General features: G+C 44.4%; 1 protein-coding gene across 1 annotated transcript in view; it reads left to right on the top strand.

Annotated features, from left to right (window-relative positions):
- Nucleotides 1–231: 231 nt before the first annotated feature.
- LOC124620106 (luciferin sulfotransferase-like) overlaps nucleotides 232–21389 on the top strand; it is a 34700-nt gene continuing 13542 nt past the window's right edge. The window contains exons 1-4 of the mRNA XM_047146775.1: nucleotides 232–394; nucleotides 5283–5382; nucleotides 11248–11389; nucleotides 14338–14458. Of these exons, the coding sequence (XP_047002731.1) occupies nucleotides 232–394; nucleotides 5283–5382; nucleotides 11248–11389; nucleotides 14338–14458 (526 nt within the window). The remainder of the gene's footprint in view (nucleotides 395–5282; nucleotides 5383–11247; nucleotides 11390–14337; nucleotides 14459–21389) is intronic.

Below are 21389 nucleotides of genomic sequence, written 5' to 3'. Positions count from 1 at the left end.
CCACGACCACGTCGACCGTTTCTTCCCTAGAAAACACGACTAACACGTTCCGTTCTGTTCGTTGACGGTTTGTGTAAATGTCGCAATTTTAAATCAATTGTGGAATGTATTTCAATTCTGTTCCATCAAGCGTGCAACGACCTCAGTGCAGACGTCATAGCCATACTGCGCCAGAGCACTTCTAAACAAGTGTGCAGATGTAATTTATTTCTCAGGCAGCAGATGGGTGCGATGCACTTCGAACCAGTGAGGGAGCGTGATGGAAAGGTGGTGCTGTGGAGGGCCAACCCTTCGCGCTGTATCGTCACCGACCACTACCGCCGCAACTGGACCTGCGTCTCAGAATTCGAGGTGCGCTCCGACGACGTGTGGGTCGTCTCATTCCCCAAGTGTGGTGAGTAATCCATCACTCAAAACATTTACAGATCTCGCCATGTGACCAAGCATTTAGTTACACACGAGTGAAATGTGCAATCGAGGCTTGTTGATGGACCCCGTCTTAATGGCATAACTCTGGATTAGAAGAAGGGGTGAAGGTCCCGCATCTACATATACACACATACTCTGCAAGCCACCACACGGTGAATGGTGGAGGGTACCTTCTACCACTGTTAGCCATTCTCTTTTTCGTGATACTTGAATACCGTCGTAATGAGTATTGTTGCAAAAGGTTTCGCGAATAGGGGCAGCTGATGTCGACATATTGTCACGTTTCGGGTGACAACCATTCAGCCATTTTCATGGGGCTTTTACACATGAGATTGCTGGTACACGGCGCCAATTTTACACCCAAAATAAGCTTTTGCTGCATTACCACCCTTTCTCGAGTTCAGCGCCCCCTGACGAGTGTTGCTTCATCTGAGACACGCAGACCCGCGTGTGATCGTGATGTTGCATGCACCCACTATTTTTTTGCAACACCTAGAGTCTCTCTTCAAAGACATTGACCATTCTCGACATCAAATTAGCACAGCTTTAATGAAGAATACACCCGATCTCCCGAAAGTTAATGAGGAATTAGAGCTGTTCAAATCCTGTGCGTTCGTTCCAAACGTAGGTCAATATATCGTCTAAAATTAGGCAGGAACTAGAGAAACATTATGTTAAAGTCGTCTTCTGGCCTCCTACAAAGATCTTTTCCCTTCTTGGCTTTCTTGCTGTTTTGAGCTTGTCTGGTTTGAAATGTGTGTGAAATCTTATGGGACTTAGCTGCTAAGGTCATGAGTCCCTAAGCTCACACACTACTTAACCTAAATTATCCTAAGGACAAACACACACACCCATGCCGAAAGGAGGACTTGAACCTCCGCCGGGATCAGCTGCTCATGTCTGGTTAAAAAAAAAAAAAACGCACGTTTTTCTAGAGAGCACATCAGAAAGTTGAAGGAATCTGTAAACCGAATTTTTGTGTCGCAGTTGTGTTAGATTCACTAAATGTGTTACGCTTTTTTGTGTTTGTATCAATTACAGAAACATGAGGATGATTTGTTTTAATAGTTATGCAGTGGTCGGTTTCTTCCACTCGTTCACAACGGCTGATAATTGTAAGATGAGCATCGTAATGCGTCAGATTGTGAAACACAACCAGCACCTTAAAGTTAATTCTGCAGCTTAAATTATAATTATCGTGTGCGGCTCGTCGAAATATGCCTGTAAAAAACAACAAATATCTCTGCGTTTAGTATAAGTTTGCTTGAAGAATTTCTTGCAGATGTGTCAGATTTCTGCTGTTCAAAACGATTATTTCTCTTCGAGACTAACAATCATCTGCTTGTTTGTAACATTTAATTTTTTATGCGCTTTGATACAGCTGTTTGCTAAACCGTCCCACACAGTCGATACAGCGAAAACTCTGAATATTCCTCCCTGTGACCACAGTACGCATAGAAAGCTGTTACATGATTTGTGCACAAAAGTTTCATCGTTATCGCCCGATATTTGCAAGCTTTCTGTGTCTAAGTTTCTGACAAGTGGCAATGTTACTTGTTATACGAGTCGAATTTTATGAACTGTTTCTCTGTTTTGGGCATGATACTGTTGACTGGTTTCAATTGCAAACATTCAACTAAATGTGCAGCAAATTCTCTTTAGAATAAATAAGCACAAACAGTGTTCACATACTTCAGCTGAATGATGAGTAGCAAGTAATGCTACTATGTTTTTGTCTTTTTTTAGTGCTTTTATGTAAGAGAAATGACCAATTTCTGTCTGCACTTTCGACCGGTAGAGCTAAAAAATTGCCATTTTTCTTACAATTATGATGTTGCAAGATAGCGGAACCTATTAAAATTTTTTCATTCACGTTCTTTTGTTCCTTTTATAAGCACGTTCTTGCTTAGACTACTGAATACAGTACATATCAATGGATCCATTCATCTGTTTTCCTTAAATATTTTCGCAAGTTTCAGTTCAGTACGAAATTGAATGTGTGTAAAGTTTATGTACCTGAATAAGAAGTATAACTACACCCATGATTCATGTGGTCATTTACTGAATAGAAGCCGGCTATAACTGACCACTGGAAGCAACAATTATTCTTGTTTCACTGAATATTTTTCGCAGCATATTTCTTTCCAATCATTTTTTTGTAATATTCTGTGTTTTCCCATAACGAGCGAGGTGGCGCAGTGGTTAAAAGACTGAAGTCGCATTTGGGAGAACGACAGTTCAAACAGCGTCCGCGTGTCCTGATTTAGGTTTCCTGCGATTTCCCTAGATCGCTTCAGGCAAATGCCGGCGTGGTTCCTTTGAGATGCCATGGTCGATTTACTTTCCCTTTCCTGCCTAATCCGAGCTTGTGCTCCGTCTCTAATGACCTCGTTGTAGACCGAACGTTAACCAACAAACTCCTCATACTCCTCCCACTCTGTGATTCCCCGTAACAAATCCTTCACGTTGACACAATGTTTCAAAATTTATTTTAATACCCAGATGGAAATGTGAACTTGGAAAGTTTACAGTTTTGTAACAATAAGTCTGTGATATTGCTTGGATACCATTCACAGACGTCATTAGACAGCGATAGAGACGCATTCTTGGTGTTCATAAACATTTTCCTAACCTCAGATCACTTGCCAAGTATAACATAATGTATTCATTACCTTCTTCCCCTCTAAAATGGTTGCTAGTCAGTTGAAGAAAATAGTTTTTGTACCACCAGTAACACATCCTCAAGTAGACCTAAGATCGAAAGGCGGATATCTTTGTGTGTTTTGATAGATGTTACAAAAAATTTATATGTGGGGTTAACAGTGTAACACTTAACCTGAGAGCCACAGCCGTGTTTTTGACACCAAGTGTATCTTAACATGTAAGTTACACCAATAGTACCAATATGTTTACGTATTATTTTGAAAACAGTACAGACAGTTTGGGCGTGGGAATAACGAGCGGTCACAGTCTTGTTTTAGTCGTCAAGCGTACCTCAACCTGTTAATTACACCAGTAATGCCAATATCTTTAAATATTTTGATACCTAGTATAGACAAGTAAGATGTGGAAGTAACATTGTGACATTTGAGTCCGCCCCCGTTAGCTGAGTGGTCAGCGCGGTGGGATGCCACGCCACAGGGCCCGGGTTCAATTCTCGGCTAGGGCGAGTGGGTGTTGCGTTGTCCTCATTATCATTTCATCCCCATTTCCGACGCGCAAGTCGCCCAATGTGGCGTCGAATGCATTAAGTACTTGCCCCCGGCGGCCGAACTTCCCCGAATGGGGGGGCTCCCGGCCCACAATGCCGTACGCTCATTTCCATTTTGTGACATTTGAGAGCCCACAGCCGCGTTTAACCTGTCAAGTGCATCTTAACTGTAAGTTACATCATTAGTGACAATACCTTTATGTATTTTGGTGAATAATACAGACAATTTGACATGGAAATGACACTGTAATATTTAATTTGAGGGTCCATTGTGCCCCCTACTAAGTGGAGTGCAAATGTCGAACTATAATTGTAAGCGATTGGAGTACAGAGAACAAGATTACCAACTCTGGGGTACACACTAAACCGCTCTTTAGTTTTAATGACTGCTAAAACAGTGGACAGTGACTGGCCGTTTCATTTTAGTGGCTGGCAAAATACTGGGTTGTGACAGATCTACATGAGTATGCGTGTGTTTGTGTGTGTTTTTTTTCTGATAAAGCTGTGTCAGGTTGCTGTGAATGCTGACGAAGCTGTCTGAGTTCTGTAAATATAACAAAGCTGTGTCAGATTGCTGCAGATGTTGGTGAATCTGTCAGGTCTGCAAATGCTGATGAAATGACGGTTCTTGAGTACATACTGATTGCCGTTTCTTTTTAATGACTTCTAATAATACTGGGCTGTAGCTGGGAGATCTCAATGTGTGTGTGTGTGTGTGTGTGTGTGTGTGTGTGTGTGTGTGTTCAAATGGCTTTGAGCACTATGAGACTTAACTTCTGAGGTCATCAGTCCCCTAGAACTTAGAGCTACTTAAACCTACCGAGCGAAGTGGCGCAGTGGTTAGACACTGGACTCGCATTCGGGAGGACGACGGTTCAATCCCGCGTCCGGCCATCCCGATTTAGGTTTTCCGTGATTTCCCTAAATCGCTCCAGGCAAATGCCGGGATGGTTTCTTTCAAAGGGCACGGCCGACTTCCTTCCCTGTCCTTCCCTAATCCGATGAGGCCGATGACCTCGCTGTCTGGTGTCCTTCCCCAAACCAACCAACCAACCAACCAAACTTAAACCTAACTAACCTAAGGACATCACACACATCCATGCCCGAGGCAGGATTCGAACCTGTGTGTTTCAGACTGTAGCGCCTAGAACCGCTCGGCCACTCCGGTCGGCTGTGTGTGTGTGTGTGTGTGTGTGTGTGTGTGTGTGTGTGTGTGTGTGTGTGTGTATGTGTGTGTGTGTGTGTGTGTGTGCGCGCGCGCGCGTGCTCGCGTTGTCTTGGAAGCTCTGTGGTTGGTCTATTTCCTAGAAAGTGACATGGCTTAAGAAGAAGTTGAAACATGTGATTGGGTGACAAATACTGTGCTGTGAATGGGAGATGTAAATATGTGTGTGTTGGCTTAGAAACTCTCTAATTGGCCTGTTTTCGAGAAAGATGCGTAGTTTAAGAGAGGGGAGGATCATGTTGATGTCGTCAGGCCGCTGTCGCCGCAGCCCCCTACAACGATCTGAGGAACGGCCAATGTGCATATTTAGTACCGATTGCCTATTGCCTTCCTACTGCAGTTGGCTGGTAAACATGGAGTGGCCTTCAGACGTGGGGTACGCCACCAAAACTGACCCGCTTGGTAACTTCTTTGCAGGAACAACATGGACCCAGGAAATGGTGTGGCTCATTGGACACAACTGCGATTTCGAGACTGCGAAGAAGATCAATCTGGAAGACAGATTTCCGCAGATTCAGTAAGTACATTGTGATACATCGGCTATCAACCCTTTCAGATCGGATTTGTTTCTTAAGGAAGGGAAGGTCTGTTTTATAGTTTCACACTCTTCGATAATTTTTTAATGATTTCAGATGAAAGGTTTATTGAGATATAAGCACCTAATTTCAAAATGTACTTTGTGCACATGGCTTCTATTTCCAGACTAAAATGATTAATTTTGAAATACTCACTGTTGTAACAAATTTACTGACCATTCACTAACTACCACGCAAAATAACAATAATAACATTCAATTATTCAGTGGAATATTACTACCCATACACCTCTCTGCGTTCTGATTGTCACAAGCTGCTACGCACTGCTACATTTCCTTGACGATATTTTTTTATAGTGACGCACAACTAGTAGCAGTACTTGCACACAATGAAAAGACTGAACATTCACACACATGAAAATGAGGTTTTCATCGAGGGAAAAATTTCTGTTGCAGAGAAGGCACAGTAAAAATTAATGTACACACTTATAGCCGTGGTGTCTGAAATGGTTAAATCAATTGCTCACTTGGGACGCAATATGTAATATATCTACTGTGGTGTCACCGCCAGACACCACACTTGCTAGGTGGTAGCCTTTAAATCGGCCGCGGTCCGTTAGTATACGTCGGACCCGCGTGTCGCCACTGTCAGTGATTGCAGACCGAGCGCCACCACACGGCAGGTCTAGAGAGACTTCCTAGCACTCGCCCCAGTTGTACAGCCGACTTTGATAGCGATGCTACACTGACAAATACGCTCTCATTTGCCGAGACGATAGTTAGCATAGCCTTCAGCTACGTCATTTGCTACGACCTAGCAAGGCGCCATTACCAGTTAATATTGAAATTATAAAACATGTACCGTCAAGAGCGATGTTCTCCAATTACGGATTAAAGTTAAGTATTATATCAACTACGTACTTTATTTGCTCCTATTAATTCCCTTAACTGTTCCAGACCTCGCGCCAGCCTGCGTTAGCTTAAGCGCGTGCCTTTCGGCTTCCTCTCATAGTGACTTGGCTGTCTTGCCAAGTCACAACATCTACTAATACTTTCCAAATGGGATGCCTTATTGACATATATTATCTATCCACTAGCACATTTCGATCGAACAATCAGACACATTCTTGTGAAGTGGTTAAACCAATAGCTCTTACTGCTCACCGCTGGACATCTGTTCCACAACCTGGGCATACAAGCAAATTCAGGCATAGATAACAATGAATGGAATGTGGGCAAACTATCTTACAAATGACGTACTCTGTTTCTAGACCACTGAGTATGTTCTGCAGCGCGTGCTACGGGTGAGTCCATGCAAGGGTCAAAGTACTTCCGATAACATTCAACAAAATCAGAAAAAAACAGTGTTCTGGTGCCATCTTCTAACATTCACAACACTCTGAGACCGAACGCTGACTGTAACAACTACGGCCGATGCGGAAGAGTGATCAAGCAACTACTCCAATTCGCCTTCGGAAGCTATAGAGTCCTACGGCTCTAAAATTTATGTTCGCACTACTTCGTACATGTTCGTGAATGATCGGGTGACAATGTGATGCCACTCATTTCTATTAACCCAGATACTTTGATATTACAGAATCATAGTGACACTTTTAATTAATGCACAAGCTCTTCCTGAGATATTCATTAATTTCTATAATCTTCTTAGTTATAATATAAATTATAAAACATTTACTTTGGCGCCCACAGCAACTGCATTACCATGACTTGCGCCTGTTGGCTTAAGTTTGTTGTTGTCACCCGCCACTGTGGCACATCAACTGCCATCAGCCCTGTCTAGTATTTAACGAGGTACATCTACATGGGCACGGGTCTGTACGAAGTTTTTCGTAAAACTTTCTAATGCAAAACACATTAAATAAAGTAACAGGGTAGGAAAGTGCATGTTCTGAAGAAAACGTCCCACCCTGTAGAGCCTAAATTCATGTTTGCATTCACTGTCTTAGCAAATAACATATGTAGTGATACCACAGATAACTACTTCTTGCAGTATCGATCTCACTTCCTTAGTCCTGGTATTCACAAAACTTGGCATAATTTCTCATGACTACAGGACGTGTGACACATTCATAAGATTCTGATAATGTATGTAAATAACATTTCCTGAAAGCTGTCTTGGAGTACATTTACAACGAGTGTTCAAACAACTCATGTGCTTGGCACCCTCACAAAAATTCCCGTTAAGCTCTCTAAGAATTTTGAATTCTTGTGGTAGCTTATTGAAAATTGTTACAGCAGTATACTACACACCTTTCTGCGCAAAAATCATTTCCACGTACGCCTACACCATAATTATTCTACCACGCAAACATTTGGGGCTACACTCGTCTAGTATGAGACGTTCCCGGGCGGTCCACTAGGGGCCGAACCGCGCAATAACCCTGAGTTCAGTGTGGGTCGGCGGTAGGTTGGGTGGACTGCAGTGACCTGTTGTGTGAACCACAGAGGGCTGCGGCAGGTCGAAGCCTCTCCGTCGTTTCTAGGTCCTCGGTTCAATGCATACATACACACGTACATACATACATGCAAACATGCAGTAGCACTCTCGATAATCTGTCTGAATACCTCTTGTAAATTTATCCCACCTAGTCTTTTATAACATGATTTGTGCAAATTTTTATCATTAACGGAGTTCATGGAAGTCTTCAAACATTTGAACCTGTTTGCTACATTCATACCTACACCTCTGTCTACAATTTTCAGCCTGATAATACCATCCACTGCCAATTAGACGACAGCTTGGTACCTCAGAAAACGTCCTTTATTTATTTAAACGTCAAGTTCCGTAGGACCAAATTGAGGAGCAAATCTCCATGGTCATGGATCGTGTCAGTAAATGAAATTACAGTTTAGAAGTAATAACAGATAAAAATAAAATGCTTATGAACCCGAAAGAAGTCAAGGCATAAGTTTAAGTAAACGCAATCAACAATACAACAAGAATCAGCTTAATTTTTCAAGGAACTCCTCGACAGAATAGAAGGAGTGACTCATGAGGAAACTGTTCAGTTTCATTTTGAAAGTGCATGGATTACTGCTAAGATTTTTGAATTATTGTGGTAGCTTACTGAAAACGGATGCAGCAGTATCCTGCGTACCATTCTGCACAAGAGAGAAAAAAATAAATACGTCCGTCCGTCTGTTAGGGAAGTAGTACCATAAATTTCGTTTATTTCCAGTTCGATTTAATTCCACCTCATTAGTTACTCTACCTACTTACCTACGCTTCCGTAATACCCAGTAGCATCACATCTTTCTTTCTGTCCTTGTCCGGTCTGCTTATTGTCAACGTTTCACACCCGTACAGTGCTACTGTCCAGACAAATACGAGGGCGAGCCGAGAAGTAATGCATCCAAATTTTTTACTCTGTTCTTAATATCGGTTGACGTATCGCATGCGATGCCTATTACTCTGTCGACCTTACCGCAAGTTGCTACCCTCTGTCGCTACTGGGTTCCGAATTGTAGCGTAGAACACGGCTGTGTGCAAAGTAAGTACGTCGGTGCTTGAGTGCCCTCAGAAAACTAAAAGCACGAACTGGAACAGTTCGTCCATACATGAAGCACCTTCTCCTTCAGCGATACCAGACCACACGTGAATGCTGCAAAATCTGCAACAATCATAGGATACCTCCTAATATCGTGCCAGACATCCTTTTGGTCAGCGTAGCACAGCAACTCGACCTGGAATGGACTCAATAAGTAGTTGAAAGTCCCCAGCAGAAATATTCAGCCATACTGCCTCTAATGCCATCCATAACTGAGAGTGTTGCACGAACTGATCTCTCAGTTATGTCCCATAAAAGTTCGATGGGATTCTTGTCGGTTGATCTGGGTGGCCAAATCATTCGTTCGAAATGTACAGTATGTTCCTCAAAAAGTCGCGAACTAATGTGGCCCGCTGACATGGCACGTTGTCATTCACAAAAATTCCATCGCAGATGGCTGCAAATGGTCTCTAAGTGCTCCAAGTAGCCAAACATAATCGTTTCCATTCAGTGATCGGTTCAATTGAACCAGAAGACCCAGTCCATTCCATGTAAACACAGCCCACACTATTATGGAGCCGCCACCAGCTTGCACAGTGCCTTGTTGACAACTTGGGTCCATGGCGCCATGGGTCTGCGCCACACCAATGCTACCATCATCTCTCACCAACTGAAATCGAGACTCATCTCAAGAGGCTACGATTTTCCAGTCGTTTAGGGTCCAACCGCAACGGTGACGAGCCCAGGAGAGGCGCTGCATGCTAAGCAAAGCCACTCGCCTCGGTTGTCTGCTGCCCTAGACCATTAAAGCCATATTTTGCTGCACTGTCCTAAATAATACGTTTATCGTACGTCGCACATTGATTTCTGCGGCTATTTCAAGCAATGCAGCTTGTCGATTGGCACTGACAACTCTACGCAAACGCCGCTGCTCTTAGTCCCAAATGAAGGCCGTCGGCCACTGCGTTGTCCGTGGTCAGAGACAGTGCTTGAAATTTGCCATTCTCGGCACACTCTTGACGCTGTGGATCTCGGTATATTGAATTGCCTAACGATTTACGCAATGGAGTGTCCCACGCTTCAAATCTCCAACCACCATTCTGCGTTCAAAATCTGTTAATTCCCGTCGTGAGGCGATAGTCATGTCGGAAACCTTTTGATATGAATCACCTGAGTGCAAATGACACTTTTCCAGTGCACCGCCCTTTTATATCTTGTAAACGTGATACTACCTCCATCTGTATATGTGCTTACCCCTATGCCATGAATTTTGTCACATCAGTGTATTTATGTGTGTTCGTCGCCAGAGAACTATGCTAAGAAATAAATATATTGACCTGGAGAATAAATATATAAAATTTTAATGAAGTTTACTGTATTTACAAACCTTTAAGAGTTTTTACAGAAAAAATAGGGTGCAGGGAGCATTAATTTTCAGCACATCCTCGTACCTTCGGAAAAAAATTGCCATAATTTAAGTTTATAATCGATATTAACAAATATCTCTTTTTCAGAAACGCTTCTCTTTCTGTTGTTAGTCTGCCTTTGCGTCCCACTACTTTGACCAACGACACATATTTTGGTATCCAAATTGGGAAAGCGTACTTCCTTTAGTATCTCATATTCCAATCTACGTTGCCTTGGCATCACCTGATTTAGGTTCGCCACAGTCCGTTACTCTTTACTTTTGTTAATATCAACCTTATAAACTCTTTTCAAGGCACTACCCATTCAATTCAATTGATATTCCAGGTCTTTTACCGTCTCTGACAGAATTACAATGCCATCGCCAAATCTCTTAGTCTTTTTTCTTCTTGTACTCCATTCACGATTTCTCTTTGGTTTCGCTTACTGCTTGCTCAATGGATTGGATGACATCAGCGATAGGCTACACCATTGTCTCACTACTTAATCAACAACTGCCTCCCTTGCATGTCTGTCCACTATTATAACTCCAGTGTGGTTTCCGTACAAGTTGTAGGTAAGCCTTCGCTACTGTACTCGGTCTCTGGTACCTTCAGAATTGAAGTAAATGCATTCCAGTCAACATTGGGGAAAGCTTTCTCTGGTATAAACGTAGGTCGGCCATTTTTCAACCTGTTTTCCAAGATGAACCGTAAGATCACTCTAGCCTAGCGTCCACCCGCATTTCATCGGACCCGAACAATCTTAGCCAGACGTGTAGGTGAGATGGTGAAAACCGTTCTATTTCGCGTGGACTATTTTCCTACTCGCTACATGTTAGGAAGAATTACTCAAAACATATTTTCATTCACTTGGAAAGTTGTTAACGTACGAAATTATAGATCACAGCACTGTTGGACACGTGTGTGTGCAGGAACATGACCATCGGCGGCGACGTGCCAGACGGGGAACTGGAGACAGTGCAGAAGGTGGCCAAATTGACGCCGCCACGCTACATCAAGAGCCACCTGCCCAAGGAGCTGCTTCCCACCCAGATCTGGACCAAGAGGCCCAAGGTGAGTCCTTGCCATACATCTCTGTGTTTACAATGTCCGTGAAACGATGGGCGCTCAGTTGACGTAATATGGCATATCATTTACATAATCTATCTGTGTAATGCGTAACTGATCACTATATATCACCAGAGGCGGACTCGCCAGAATAAAAACAGGCGGGAAGCATTGTGCCGTCAATGGAGTAGTAGTAAGAGCAGAATGGGTAGGTTAGGAAGCTCAGTGACTTAGAACTGGGACTGGGCGCTGGATGTCACCTGAGTAACAAATCTGTCTAGAACTCTGGAACCATTCTAAAGCTTGCAAAGTCGACTTTCGTGATGTGATTGCGAAGTGGAAACGGGAAAGAAATGCTAAACCAAGACCAAACAGAGGAAGTCCGTCGAGCACTGCAGGAAGTTTCTGTAAAAATCTAATGAAACCTAGCGCAATGACTGTGCGCAGGAAAATCAAAACACATACATCCATGCCCGAGGCAGGATTCGAATCTGCGACCGTAGCAGCAGCGCAGTTCCAGACTGAAGCGCCTAGAACCGCTCGGCCACACTGGTTGGTTCAAATGGCTCTGAGCACTATGGGACTTAACATCTGAGGTCATCAGTCCCCTAGAACTTAGAACTACTTAAACCTAACTAACCTAAGGACGTCACACACACCCATGCCCGAGGCAAGATTCGGACCTGCGACCGTAGCAGCGCTCGGTTCCGGACTGAAGCGCCTAGCACGGCCACCGCGGCCGGCGGCCACACCGCCCGGCAGGAAAATGAAAAGAACGGGATACAATGCTCGAGCAGGTCCTCATTAGCCACAAGTTTTTACAGACACTGCTCAGAGACGTATGAAATGGTGTAAGGAGAGATGCTACTGGACAGTGAATGATTGGGAATGAGTGATTTGGAGTGATGAATAGCGCTGTAGCAGTCTGATGGGTTTGGGTTCAGCAAATGCGTTCAAAACTTTATCTGCTGTGATGTGTAATGACGAAAGTGAGGTATGGTCTGGAGAAAGTGGTGTAATGGTTTGGGGGTGTTTTGATCTCTCAACTACGAGGTTATCAGCGCCTGCAAAAATTTCCAATCTTTTCGCTGTCCAGTCTCGCCATCTTCCCGAATGATGATGAAATGATGAGGACAACACAACAGGTGGATAAAACCGTGACCCGGCTGGGAATCGAACCTGGGACCCCGTGACCCAGAGGCAGCAACGCTAGCCACTAGCGCACGAGCTGTGGACAGGAGTGTTTTTCGTGGTTAGAGTATCGTCCCCTTATTTTAGTTTAGAAAACGCTAAATGCGGATGGATAGGAATACTTTTTACAGATTTTTGTACTGTGCACAGTAGAGGAACAGTTTGGAAACGATGACTTACGTATCGGCATGACATTGTAGTCTGTAACAAAGCAGCCTCTGTGGGGCAATGCTTTGTGGACAACAACATTCCTGAAGCCCGGAGTCTCGACCTGAACGCAACGGAACGCCTTTGGGACGAGGTAGAACGTCTGCTTCGCTCAAGACCACAGCATCCAACATCACTACCTTGTCCAGTTTTGGGTCTGGAGAATTCCCTCACAGATATTCAGGCACCTCATTGAACGTGTGCCTAGCATAGTTCATGTCACCGTAAAGGTGAAGGGCGGACACCTCATATTAATGACCAGATACTATTAATCAGATAGTGTACGTACAGCGAACAGCAGAGTTCTTATCACCCTATCCTAGAGTAAGCCAGATGCTATCTTGAATCCTAATGATGTTTAGAAGTTAGACGTTCTAAGTCAATATCTTTTCACTGGAGTACTGAAAAAGGTTAGTCACATACACAAAAGATCAACCAAAGAAAAATAAAGTCGGCCATAAAATGTCAGAGGGAAATTTCATAGTAGTGAAAATGTAAAAAATGTAATACAGTGGACAACATTGCTTACTAAAATACTAAGAATGTAAAATAAAGTACATGGGTCCTCTGGAAATTATGTATCAGTCTCCACATAACCAATCGACAATATTACCTAACAATAAATATTTCTTCTTTTTCTGTACCGTTTTTCTGAAGTAGTCAAGCCATGGGAAATACTTTTAGTTACATTTTCCCCACCTCGACTACTAAATGTCACTAGAGGCGGGCTCTCTTTATTCAATGATTGGAATAGTTAGTGATTTCTCTACCCTCTAAAGCGCAGTTGATAATGAGATTTTTGGTTCCTCCTTTGGCTCTTCAAATAATGGCATCTCATACAATCACGTACTAATGAGACAGCAAAGAAACTGCTGGAACTGTACAGGACGGCAGGTGAGAGGCAACTGAGGTGGCCACCCCTTTGGAACAACAGGATAGACTCGCCCGGAGCCCAGGCGGAGGATGCGTTCTGCGTCAGTACCTCTTTGCTCTTCATGAGTTCTTCTATGCGATGGTGCACAGCTGGTGCATAGACTTTCCGGTAATTAAGAAATACGGCGTGAACCTGAGTTCTGGCATTAACTGCCTTCTGGACCCCTTGAATGAACAAATATAGCTGGAATTCGCATGACCCTTCAGTCTCCAGAAGAATTACCATTCGTGAACAGTTTATGTGTTTCATAATTCCATCCTCTAAGCGGTTGAACTAGAGGTAAGCAATTTTTCCTTCGATAGTGCTTCTGCATTTACATAGCAAATATCTGTGTCGACGTTTTTCGCAACTCTTAATAATCTTTGATGTTTGTGCAGCATCCCGTTTCACTTTGTCATGTTATTTCACCTGCAGCACTGATCTGGTCGAGGAGGATAAAGCTATTTCAGTGTAGTGTGTCAGAACACTACGTGATGCTTCTCAACATATCAGTCCACGCATAAAAGGGTGTGATGAAAAGAAACGCCTCCAAATTGTTTATTCTGTATAACAGTCCAAAGCCACCTACACAATAATTGTAGTTTATCACTAAACTGCAGCGTTTGTTTTCTGTTCCCTGCAGGTGATTTACGTCTCCAGAGAGCCAAAAGACGCGGCACTATCTTATTACCACTACTATAACCTGGTTTATGGCTTCAGATTCACGTTTGAGCACTTTGTGGACTGGTTCATGATGGATCAAAGTGAGTACCTGCACTGCAATTGCAAATCAGTAAGAACTACAATGAAATATGTTTTATTTAAATTAGAGAAAAATCCCAATAGAAAGAGATAATAAGATTCTGAATACAATATCTTGGACTGTCTAATTCAACCTAAATTAATTTCTTTCTCTTATAATTTATCCACTTCAGTTGTTGAAAATAACCTGCCTCGTATTGTAAAGAAGACAAATACTGGTATGTTACTAGCTAACTTCGAACCTACTAAAATTGTATCCTACACGGGATACACGACACAAATAACATGAATAGTGAAACAATTAACAGACCAGCATAGAATCTTGACAGCTCGCTGAAGAACGGATGAATGAAATATATAACAGTAATAGACGCATTGTAGATGGGAAACGGTATACACATTTATTAGTTAATGCATCAAATTGCAGTATGTTGTACTAAATGATTTCTTTATAAAGTGTTTTATTAATTGTGATCAACAGCTTTGATGAAGGACATTCTTATGTACACCACCAAAGCGCTACTATAAAATTTTATTTTGGTACAGCTAGTTTAGACTATTTCGACATTATGAGGCAGTCCTGAGCGTAATACACAATAAGTACGCACAAAATTTTGCTGAAGAATATCAATATCGCCTATTTTACACCGTAAAACAGAGACTACCTGGTGTATGGTAAGATACTAAACATCACTAAAACACAAATGACTTGAAGCGCAATGCTTCACGTATTTAAGTGTCAGTTTGGGTATGCCTAGTGTTACACGAGCGTTTTTCCCAAACTATCACATAAGTGATATAAAACTAGGAATAAAAAGACAAATCAAATCAGAATAATTAATTCCCACTGATAAATGAAATTTGTATAATACTAGTGTTTGCTTGTACTTAACTAACGTAGATTACATTTTTATATTTAACTGTATGTTCACCTAAACAAGAGGCATCTACGAACGCATCTTGCACTGAGCCGTAAGAGAGAGAATGCGCAGTAGGTCATAAAAGCCGGGAGGGGAGAGCTGCCGCGGTCAGAATTCGTGAAGGGCACTTAAGCACCTGCGAAGTCTGAATGCTAGGCGGCAGACTGGCCCATGCTGGGTGTTGTATGGGGATACGCGCCTTTACTGGTAGAGACCTTTAAGAGCGCCGTTGTAGACAGAATGCTAATAAGCAGATCTTCTTCGAAATGCACAGACTGCTACAGGTAACACCTGCTAGCGGAGTGAGGAATGGCACAGTTTTGGCCACCGAAGTTCTGGGACACCACCACTGAGGTGAGGCCCAGTAAGACAAAATATTTAATCCACTACGAAAACCGCTAAGACTCCGTAACATAAATAATTTAGAAGTTGGAGAGAGGAACACGGCTGTGCTTACAGAGGTCCGTTCTAGTTGGCCACAGTCGGAGAAAGATAGAGGAGGACACAGTTTTTCAGCGCCAAGTGTTACGAAGATTGTTACTGGTTAACCGCCTGAAATGAGGGAAGGGGAATGAGGATAAGAGTCTTTAAAGTTACTTTTCACTGCCCAGCACTCAGAATATTTATCGTACAATCAAAGTTATGTGACGACAGAAAACGTAGATGCACAGGTCTTCCTTATAGTAAGCAGACGCTACAATAGTATTCTACAGCCGAGCATCTCTGCAGTCAGAAACCATTACGGGGCACCTCTCCTCAGCCAGGTGTCTATTCGAGCAGATATGGTGAGCAGGGGACTTAGGCACTTTACCGGTTGATTTTAACTTAGACGCATAAGGGAGTTGTTGATACGGAACCAATGACTGTTTCCGCGGTGTTCTCTGCTGATTAACATGGTGTGATCTGGCCGCAACGCCGAGACGTACCATAAGGAAATTCGAGTCTTTTTAACGACATAAAATAATTTCAAGATTTATTCTGAAGACTTGGCTGCAGCTGTAGGTTCAAATGCTTTCAGCTCCGGGTATCGATGCAAATCCATACCCATCTGTAGCACTTTCTGTCCCTAAGCACTAACCCTTTGGGAATCGTGTTACCATTTAAGCAAATATAATTTTAATACAGATACATGTTCTTTTGAACCACACTCCAGATCCCAATCCCAGGCTTGCCAAGGCATTACCGTATCATTATTACTGTTTGCCAAACCATTTATTGCATATTCTAGACCAATAAAGTGAGTTAACTGTAATTGCTGTTTAATTTCGTAGATAACGGACCGTTTCATCATCATCTTGGAGGTCAGCGATTTAATTATATCAGATAAACAGAGACACTTTCATACATCTGATTAACATTGCAAGCAAGCTTCCACTAACCATGACAGCTTACACTAACTACCAATGTAATTAATGAGTAACTCTGAACTTCTTATGTTCAAGTTTGATCTAGTTCCTTCTTTGCGTGAAGTACAGTTTTAATGTATAATATCAGAAAAGAAACTACACTGAGTTTCTTGAAGTTGTTTCTGCTGATAGAACACGCAATCATTTTCTGATCGTGCATCCAAGAAAGCATTATTTCTTCTTTCCATGTTCTGGCCATTTTCAAGGTGAGTCTCTGGCAGGATTTTAAACCACTGGACACAATATTGTGGAGGAAACGAGTATACATTGGAGATAACATTGGCGGCAACAAGGGCGTCAATTGTAAATCAAACTTAAAGCATCTAAGAGGAAGTGCACAGTCAGTCGTTGATTATTAAAGTGGGTGGCATATTCCATGCGGTGAAGACTCAGAATAATGTACTCTTGAAGAGCGCAGACGTGAAGTAAGTTGTTTGCATGATTCGTCCAGCTGGAAGCTCTTTTCTAGTTTTAGCAAGTTCTCTGCTAATCTTGTTCCCACACCTTCCTTGACCACTGAAGCCCAACGGTGTGAGACAGTGACCAATATCTTGGTTTTCCCGTAATCCATGGCCGGTGGAAATGCAATGTTCAGCAACTGCAGATTTGTTTAGCTATAAGAAGGCGGGTGTGTCGACAGTGTTCAGTGCTCCGTTCTTGTAAAGTGCGTATTGTTTGTCGTGCGCATTCTACACCACACTGACAAGGAACTGAATATAAGGTTCAATCAAAAAGCAACGATTGAAGACTATTAAATGAAAACCGCTGAAAGTATCAAAATGCCATTGCCTGCGAAAGTAGAATGGGTCCCTATAATAGCGGCAAGGCCTCATACTCGCCGCTAGATGGACGTCGGCGCACAACCACAGGATCACAGAGCGAGCACACGCAAGTTTAGACCGTCCACTGTATTCAGTAATGCTGTAAACACTGAAATGGACGCTACAAAAGAAGAGCAAAAGTACGGAGAGCGTTTCCTGGTAGCGCAAGGAGTACAGGGAACTGAAACTCATAGAAGAATGGCCACGTTAGGGACAGCGCTGTACGTCCGTTACGAGTTTCAAGGAATGGCACAAGCGATTCAAGAAAGGACGGATTTCATTGGCCGGTGACGTACAACGCATTGCCGATCCATTTCTCCAATAGGTGGATTCCCTCATTAGCCACACGGCATTGCCGACATTGTCCAGAAGGTGGATGCCATCATTATTGAAGACTGGCTAACTATGGTAGCAACGGAACTGCAACGGACATAATATGCTCCCCGTTCGCTTGTGCCAGTCTTCGATGAATTTCCGTTGCCCGTGTGGTGTCACCGCCAGACACCACACTTGCTAGGTGGCAGCCTTTAAATCGGCCGCGGTCCGTTAGTAGACGTCGGACCCGAGTGTCGCCACTATCAGTGATTGCAGACCGAGCGCCGCCACACGGCAGGTCTAGTCTAGAGAGACTCTCTAGCACTCGCCCCAGTTGTACAGCCGACTTTGCTAGCGATGGTTCACTGTCTACATACGCTCTCATTTGCAGAGACGACAGTTTAGCATAGCCTTCAGCTACGTCATTTACTACGACCTAGCAAGGCGCCATATTCAGTTACTATGAATGTATTCTGAACATATAGTATTGTGAATCTTGTACCGTCAAGAGAGACGTTCATCATTAATGGATTAAAGTTATCAAACTAATTACGTCCGCTTTCTGCATTCTCATTCCTTGTCATGTTCCAGACCTCACGTCAGTATAGTTCTTCCCTCCTCACGCCAGCCTGCGTGAGCTAAAACGCGTGCATTTCGGCCTCCACTCGTAACACGGTGTTGGCTCTTCTGCCAACACAAAACCCCGCATATCTTCCGCTGTCACGAAACGCACTACCTCTCTTTGCTTTGAAGTCTCCATTTCATTATTTTCACCACAACTGAGTGCAGTGAAAAGCTAAAACGCGTGCATTTCGGCCTCCACTCGTAACACGGTGTTGGCTCTTCTGCCAACACAAAACCCCGCACATCTTCCGCTGTCACGAAACGCACTACCTCTCTTTGCTTTGAAGTCTCCATTTCATTATTTTCACCACAACTGAGTGCAGTGAAAAGTTGACGCGTCCAAGTGATCATGTCGTCATGTGGGTATGCGCCTGTGTCCCTCCAGTGGGGAGTTTGGAACTTCAGCGTTCTTATAGATGCCGCACATCCTTCTGTAGGTAATGAAATTATGATCATTTCAGCAGGTTTCATTTTATACCCTCCATCTCGCTTCTTTTTGAGTGCATCTTATACATTGTACAGTCGCATTGATGTGACCGCCTGTCAGTAGCCTGAGTAAGCACATTTTGCTGCACGAACTGCTGCCAGACATGCAACAAGAGAGTCAGTGAGCTTCTGGAACGTACGGACAGGGATGTGGAGGCACGTCAACTCCAGTGCCGTGGCAACCTGCTCTAGGTTTCTCGATTGAGGATCCATGGCACGCACAGCCCATTCGAGATAGTCTCACAGATTCTCGATTGGGTTTAAATTCGGGGAATTTGGTGATCTGGAGAGTGTCACACATTGTGACATGTTGCGTTGTCCTGCTGGCAGATGTCATCGCGCCAGGAAGAAACAACTGCATATAGGAGTGGATATGGCTACCAAGGATAGATGCATACTTGCGGTGATCAGTTGTACATTCCAAAGTGACCAAGGGAATGCCTCAAAAACATTCCCCAAACCATAACACTCCCTTCTCCGGAGTGGACCCTTCCGAATATTGTTGTAGAGTATTTCACGCCGCACAGGCCATGTTTCCTATGGAGCATAAAACGTGATTCATCTGAAAAGGCACCCTACCACCACTCAATGGACGACCAGTTGCGTTATTGGCGTGCAAATCCTAGCCTTCGTCGTCAGCGTGGGTGCATGAACGAGGCACCTGCTATGAAGGCAACGTTCGCTGGACGTTAGTTGAGGAGACACTGTTGGCTCCCCTTGGTTCATCCGGGCTGTCGGTTGGGAATCAGTTGCGCGCCTGTTCACCCGTACATACACTCCTGGAAATTGAAATAAGAACACCATGAATTCATTGTCCCAGGAAGGGGAAACTTTATTGACACATTCCTGGGGTCAGATACATCACATGATCACACTGACAGAACCACAGGCACATAGACACAGGCAACAGAGCATGTACAATGTCGGCACTAGTACAGTGTATATCCACATTTCGCAGCAATGCAGGCTGCTATTCTCCCATGGAGACGATCGTAGAGATGCTGGATGTAGTCCTGTGGAACGGCTTGCCATGCCATTTCCACCTGGCGCCTCAGTTGGACCAGCGTTCGTGCTGGACGTGCAGACCCCGTGAGACGACGCTTCATCCAGTCCCAAACATGCTCAATGGGGGACAGATCCGGAGATCTTGCTGGCCAGGGTAGTTGACTTACACCTTCTAGAGCACGTTGGGTGGCACGGGATACATGCGGACGTGCATTGTCCTGTTGGAACAGCAAGTTCCCTTGCCGGTCTAGGAATGGTAGAACGATGGGTTCGATGACGGTTTGGATGTACCGTGCACTATTCAGTGTCCCCTCGACGATCACCAGTGGTGTACGGCCAGTGTAGGAGATCGCTCCCCACACCATGATGCCGGGTGTTGGCCCTGTGTGCCTCGGTCGTATGCAGTCCTGATTGTGGCGCTCACCTGCACGGCGCCAAACACGCATACGACCATCATTGGCACCAAGGCAGAAGCGACTCTCATCGCTGAAGACGACACGTCTCCATTCGTCCCTCCATTCACGCCTGTCGCGACACCACTGGAGGCGGGCTGCACGATGTTGGGGCGTGAGCGGAAGACGGCCTAACGGTGTGCGGGACCGTAGCCCAGCTTCATGGAGACGGTTGCGAATGGTCCTCGCCGATACCCCAGGAGCAACAGTGTCCCTAATTTGCTGGGAAGTGGCGGTGCGGTCCTCTACGGCACTGCGTAGGATCCTACGGTCTTGGCGTGCATCCGTGCGTCGCTGCGGTCCGGTCCCAGGTCGACGGGCACGTGCACCTTCCGCCGACCACTGGCGACAACATCGATGTACTGTGGAGACCTCATGCCCCACGTGTTGAGCAATTCGGCGGTACGTCCACCCGGCCTCCCGCATGCCCACTATACGCCCTCGCTCAAAGTCCGTCAACTGCACATACGGTTCACGTCCACGCTGTCGTGGCATGCTACCAGTGTTAAAGACTGCGATGGAGCTCCGTATGCCACGGCAAACTGGCTGACACTGACGGCGGCGGTGCACAAATGCTGCGCAGCTAGCGCCATTCGACGGCCAACACCGCGGTTCCTGGTGTGTCCGCTGTGCCGTGCGTGTGATCATTGCTTGTACAGCCCTCTCGCAGTGTCCGGAGCAAGTATGGTGTGTCTGACACACCGGTGTCAATGTGTTCTTTTTTCCATTTCCAGGAGTGTATTTCAGCAGCCGTCGTTCATCCCTATCGTCTATGTCCCGTGGTGCACCACAGTTGCCTCTGAGCCAGTTTTGGTTAGTGCCATTTTGCGATACGCGGTATACTTTAACCACAGCCGCACGCAAACAGTTTAGAACCTAAGCCGATTCGGAAATGCTTCCACCC

This window comes from Schistocerca americana, chromosome 6 (genome assembly GCF_021461395.2).
Source record: "Schistocerca americana isolate TAMUIC-IGC-003095 chromosome 6, iqSchAmer2.1, whole genome shotgun sequence".
Classification (NCBI taxonomy): Eukaryota; Metazoa; Arthropoda; class Insecta; order Orthoptera; family Acrididae; genus Schistocerca; species Schistocerca americana.
The sequence above is the reverse complement of the archived record's forward strand: the minus strand, read 5'-3'. Positions and strand labels throughout refer to the sequence as shown.